Source organism: Diaphorina citri, unplaced genomic scaffold (assembly GCF_000475195.1).
Source record: "Diaphorina citri unplaced genomic scaffold, Diaci psyllid genome assembly version 1.1 scaffold3139, whole genome shotgun sequence".
Classification (NCBI taxonomy): Eukaryota; Metazoa; Arthropoda; class Insecta; order Hemiptera; family Psyllidae; genus Diaphorina; species Diaphorina citri.
Genome location: NW_007380550.1, coordinates 1 through 5,677, shown reverse-complemented (window position 1 = coordinate 5,677; position 5,677 = coordinate 1). Strand labels below are relative to the sequence as shown.

General features: G+C 39.5%; 1 protein-coding gene across 1 annotated transcript in view; it reads left to right on the top strand.

The window, feature by feature from the left end:
* LOC103520032 overlaps positions 1-5,539 on the top strand; it is a gene marked incomplete at its 3' end in the record, with an annotated part of 11,328 nt that extends 5,789 nt beyond the window's left edge. The window contains exon 3 of the mRNA XM_008485126.3: positions 5,395-5,539. Coding sequence (XP_008483348.1) covers positions 5,395-5,539 — 145 coding nt within the window. The remainder of the gene's footprint in view (positions 1-5,394) is intronic.
* Between the last annotated feature and the right edge of the window lie 138 nt (positions 5,540-5,677).

Here is a 5,677-nt window from a genome sequence, read left to right as displayed (position 1 = left end):
ATGTAGGAAACGAAAATATTTTCTTTAAGAAACCAGGTCACGAAAAATGGAAAGGAGTATTTTTCCTGCTGAAACATCCTCGATACTTGAGCCATCGGGTTACTTTCTGGGTTTCGTGTTAACCAAGCACCGAAATGGGATTTCTAATACATCTAAGTAAAGCATTTTTCTAAAACCTTCAACTTCAGCTGCGAGTCAGGAATATGGTGAAACTGAGACTGAATTGGTGAAGATGGATGGCCAAATTATCTGCCGAGGTCAAGGAAATAAATATACACAGAATGCCCCCAACAATCGCCCATGCTGCTATGCTGTTCACCAACACTCTGAGGGCAAAGATCCGAATTTGCGACACAAGTACGAAAATCTGGATCTACAAATCTGGATCCGAACAGCTTTGGAGTACCAAATGGGATCGAAGGACTTCAGGCACATTGATATTAGTGCTTTATTTAGACTGTCGAATGAAGGACATGTAGTCCCTTTATCTCAACAGTTTAATATGCCTCTGTTTTTTTAACCAGAACATTCCGTTTTCAAAGGTTACCTTGCCCTTAGGATCAATTTTACCTTCAGCTTTTTTGCTGAATCTTACCTTCAGCTTTATTGGGGGGGGGGGGGGGGATGCCAAAAATATTTATTTCCTAAATACTTCTGTAGAAAATCACCATTTCCAGTGAGCTTTATACTTCACTAAAGCTATTATAACTACATAGGTAATAATGAGAAAAAACAATAGGAGAAAGCAACCGTCCGAGAACTAAGTAAGCGAACCTTATGACCATTCTTGTTCTGTTGCAGCTGAGGCCACGGTGAAATCTTCATGAAATACTGCGGCTCCTCTGTTCGAAATGCAAGAAGTTCGCAATGGAAATGTGAGAAGTTTATGAAGGACACCATGAACAAAGCCCTCCAAGTTGCCCTTATAAGAAATGTTCCCCATGTGGGTAAATATTCCCCATTCCCGCTGAATCCCGCAAGCGTAAATACTCCAGTATCCCGCAAATTCCCGCTGAATCCCGCAGTAAATATCCAAAATTCCAGGACTCCCACCCAAGCGTGGCCCTTGGAGGCGCACGACGCACCAACATCAAGAATTCGAAGGCGCCTGCCTATGAATAGACTATCTATCAAGGTTTTTCGCGTTTTCATTCAAACTTTTCTCCCACTTCCTTCAACTTTAAGCAATTCTATTTCATATTCTGTGTACCTGTCGATCTTACATTAGCTGTCTACGCTTTCTAGGTGGCAAGATTGAATAATAAAATAATATGAATTCGTGTTATAAATAGTTTACTATTATAACTTCTTTTTTTTTTTTTTTTTTTTATGAGGAGGAAAAATCTTAATGACTTCTCCAGCATGGTGTGGAGGGTATGCTGGAGTCACGGCTCAGGGTATGGTGTTTCGCCCATTCTGTGGCACCATTCCTGGCCGCTCAACCCGCTAAAAAACCTCCCCGCTCTTCTTTCTTGTTCCCGGAACTTTTTTGTTATTACATCGGGAATCGGTTTTTACTTTCTGTTGGGAATGGGTTCGTCTTTCTGGTTTCGTTTCAGGTTCATCTTTAGGGTTTGTTTCAGGTTCTTTAAGTTTCGTTTCAGGTTCTTCTTTAAGTTTCGGTTCTCGAAGTCTGGTTTTTCTTTAGGTTTTGTTTCAGGTTCTTCTATAGGTTTTGCTTCAGGGGTATTTGGGGTTCTTCTTTAGGTGCTATTATAGGGGAGGCGCACGACGCACCAACATCAAGAGTTCGAAGCGCCTGGCCTATAATAGACTATCAAGGTTTTTCGGCGTTTTCAATTCAACTTTTCTCCCACTTCCCTTCAACTTTAAGCAAATTCTATTTCATATTCTGTGTACCTGTCGATCTTACATTTAGCTGTCTACCTTTCTAGGTGCAAGATTGAATAAAAAATAATATGAATTCGTGTTATAAATAGTTACTATTATACCTTGGAGTGTATTTATTTTATACAAGAATAGCCCCATTAGTTCACAGCCAAGGAACTAAGTCCTTAACCAAGAATACTGAGGTTCGAATCCCAGAAAATGACAAATTACCTTATCTAGGAAGTGACCGTCGTTATGGCTGGACGACTTTAAAGAGGGAGGATAGCAGCCTGGAATTCCCCTTGTTAAAGAAATAGCTGAGTGCGAAGGGCAACCACTCGTAAAATTTTTGTAACCAAATCCAAATGCTAGCCTAAAGCAATCACCCTAGTTAGGGTTGATTGAGTGGCTGACTAAAAACTCCGACCCCGTCTGAACACGGGAAAAGGCGAGGAAGCAGAAATGACTGTCATTATCAAACAAAAAATCTGGTGTGAACATCACACGACTTTCCTTATCCTATTGAATGATGCTTATTTGAGTGTTCTTTTACCCTAACTTTTACAATATCTCTAACCGTTTTGTCGCTATAGCTGAAAACCGCCAAAAAACGGTCGAAATCTGTCCAAAAGCGGTAAAAATACCGCCAAGCGCAGCAACCATCTCAAACAAACGTTTTGTGTTGCGGTCGAAATCTGTCCAAAAGCAGTCGAAATACCGCCAAAAAGTGGGTTCGTGTCGCATCCTTGTCACATTTGTCATCTGCATGCCAAATTCCAAGTCTCTAGCTCTTACCGTTCTCGAGATATTTTGTTTACAGACAGACAGACACACACACACACGGACCAATGGCTGAAACTTTGGATATGTCTTTCATAAATAGTTTTACTGTTATGAGTGTTTTCTTTGGAATAATTAGATTAAAATTTTCAACAATTAATTACCTAGGATAGGCACTATGTTTCCTGTCAACGGGAAATGAAAATCTTGGTTTTTACCTACGTTACCTACTTGTAAAAATAGGTAGAGGTGCGTTTGTAATCTCTTCTCTGTAATCCAATCCATCTACATAGGTAAGTCTTTTATATAGGTATTATGTATGTATGTAGGTAGAAACAAACCTAGGTATTATATTCTTATTTTATTTTTTACTTTCCTTATCCTATAGGAAGGAGAGTAATGTAATCGGGTCAAATTTTCGATGGTCAGTTTTTAGTGCCAAAACACGTTTTGGTTTTCCTTTTGAGCATCAGTCTGAGAAGCAAAATTTTGTATGAACGCCTGGTATCTATTGGAGTTATGCAATGTGCGCAGCACAAATAAAAGTAAGTGTTTAATTTGAGACTGAGATTTGAGCCCCATATTTTTGTTGTTGGTGGTGGTATTATTTCGGACACATACGTACCAAACGACCTACCTATCTTTTTCCATTTTTAGTATGCAAAAATACCTACCTTCTTTACTTCCAATCCGATTTCCAAAGGTATTCCGGAGTTGGGATTCGAACCATTTGACCCCATGTTCATACCGCGGATCGAGGTGGACAGTTTTGCCGGAATGACGCTCAAGGAGGTCCTCACTAATGTCAACATCACTGGGCTAAAGGATGCCAAATTGACCAAAGCTGAGTAAGTGTAAACCTACGAATCTTTTACCTACATTGATACTTTTGTCCTAATTTTTGAGAAATTTCTTATAAACATATTAAGCTATGAACCATTGGAAGAAGTTAAGCAAAGTTGAACATGGTTGGTATCTGGATGAGTAGCCATCTATAGAATCACGTGTTGCTGCTTTTCCCGGCCAAACTTAGACTGGGTGAGTTTAATGTAAGGAGACGGGTAACTTATATTGAATGGAGGGTAAACCCCCTTAAGTGATTTAAAATCAAGACTAGAGCCCGTTCTCCCTTTATTTCCAATATAATGTTTAAGTCACCCATCCATTTATTAGCCTTGCTCGGCGTAGCTTAACATAGGTGACGCGTATCTATAACTGCTGAGGTCTTATCGTCGCGAATGTTTAGGATAAAGTTCGCCCTGGGCGGGAATCGAACCCGCGACTTAGCGCTTACAAGGCAGAAAGCAGGCATACTAACCTAACTAGATTGGCGCCGAGTAAGTAGACTCTTGGATATTTTGGAGTTCCTGTTTAGGTACTACTGGCGCGGGGGGCCCTGGGTATTTAGGTGTCCCTCAGAGACACATTCAGGAGTGCCAAATCACCCCCTCCCCAATCTATTGATACAGGGGCCCTCTAACGAAACCTTGCGAGGCTAGTTACCTGCCCTTATAAATTCACCATCATTATCATCATTGGCTACCGTTATCTTTCCACTGTTGGACAAAGGTCTGTTCTTCATTCCTCATTTCCTCCATTGAATTACCTATATCCTTAATCAATAATTCAATAAATCTATTTTGTGTAAAATTCAATCGACAGTTTTACCAAGCTCCCATATAATGCGTGTACCTAATATAAGTATAATATTAAGCGGGTTTTTATAATTAAATAAGCAACTCATCAAATTTTATTCTCTCACATGACGTGTTACTTGTCCAGATTAAATTATGGCCTTGATAGATTGATAGGGGGAGGCGGGGCAAAACGGAACCATGGGACAAAACCTTTGAAAGGGCTGCAACCTAGTGAGATTAAAAAGGAAATTTAATTTCTTGAAAATGATTACTCAATAATCATTCTTTGTTTAGAAAAGATGAACCTGTTTATTTTCCTTTCGGGAAACTTTCGGGGAACCCGCTCCTTTTGGAAACTAAAATGGCGTTTGTAGATACCAAACCATAGGAAAAGCGAGATGACGGTTTGCCTCTTGTTCCCCTATCTATCCTACTTTAGAGACAGGCATGTAAACAGGCGCACGTTCCAGAAAGAACTTTCGCACATTATGACGTAATTTTACAGAAGAGAAACCTTTGAAAAGCATTGCATTTGCATTAGAATAGTTGTCGTGACGTCAAATTATTGCGAAGTACAAAGTTTTGTAAATTTACGTCAGGGACGGGTCACAGAAATGGGGTTTAGACTTTAGATTAGCAGAAGATAGGTATTACCTATGTGTTATGTAGGTACCTACTGAGATATGTAATACCTATAGATTATGTAGGGAGCCACGTCGCTTTTGACTATACCTACCCTCTTTCATTGTACTGAGTACAAGCATTACGAAAATGTTCGATGGGTAGATTTATGTAGGTACCTACTACCTACTTAAATAATATTCTTCCAATTTGGGGTCTTTTTTGGGGCTTTTATATTATGTATTTGAATCTTTTTGAACCCTTCTTCTGAGTAAGGTCTGGATTTCTTTAGACGTTTTTCTCCGAATTTTCTAATAAAGTTAGATTTTCTCTCACAATTTTATTTTTTTTTTTTTCCTTTTTTTAGGAGGTTTGACAGAGGGAACTGTAACTGCTATGGTCTTATCGTCCCGAAATCGAAGAGAGAAGGAAGACAGGATAGGAAAAAGCCAGCTTCTTCTTCTTCTTCTTCTTCTTCTTCTTCTTTTTCTTCTTCGTTTTTAACATCCAATCCCGTTTCCAAAAGGTGCTCCTGAGCTGGGTCTCGAACCATTCGACCCAATGTACATACCACGGATGGAAGTGGAGCAACACGAGGGTATGAAGATGAAGAAGGTCCTCACTGACATAACCATCACTGGGCTGAAGGATGCCAAATTGGATAAAGCTGAGTAAGTTTTTTTTTTTTTTGATGTTTGATAAAAGGAACTGTTACTGCTCAGTGCCCTAAATCACCAAAGTATGGAAAAGTATCTTACAAGTTAGTGTAATAGCCAATGGAAAAGCAGAATTTTGAATTTGGACGAATC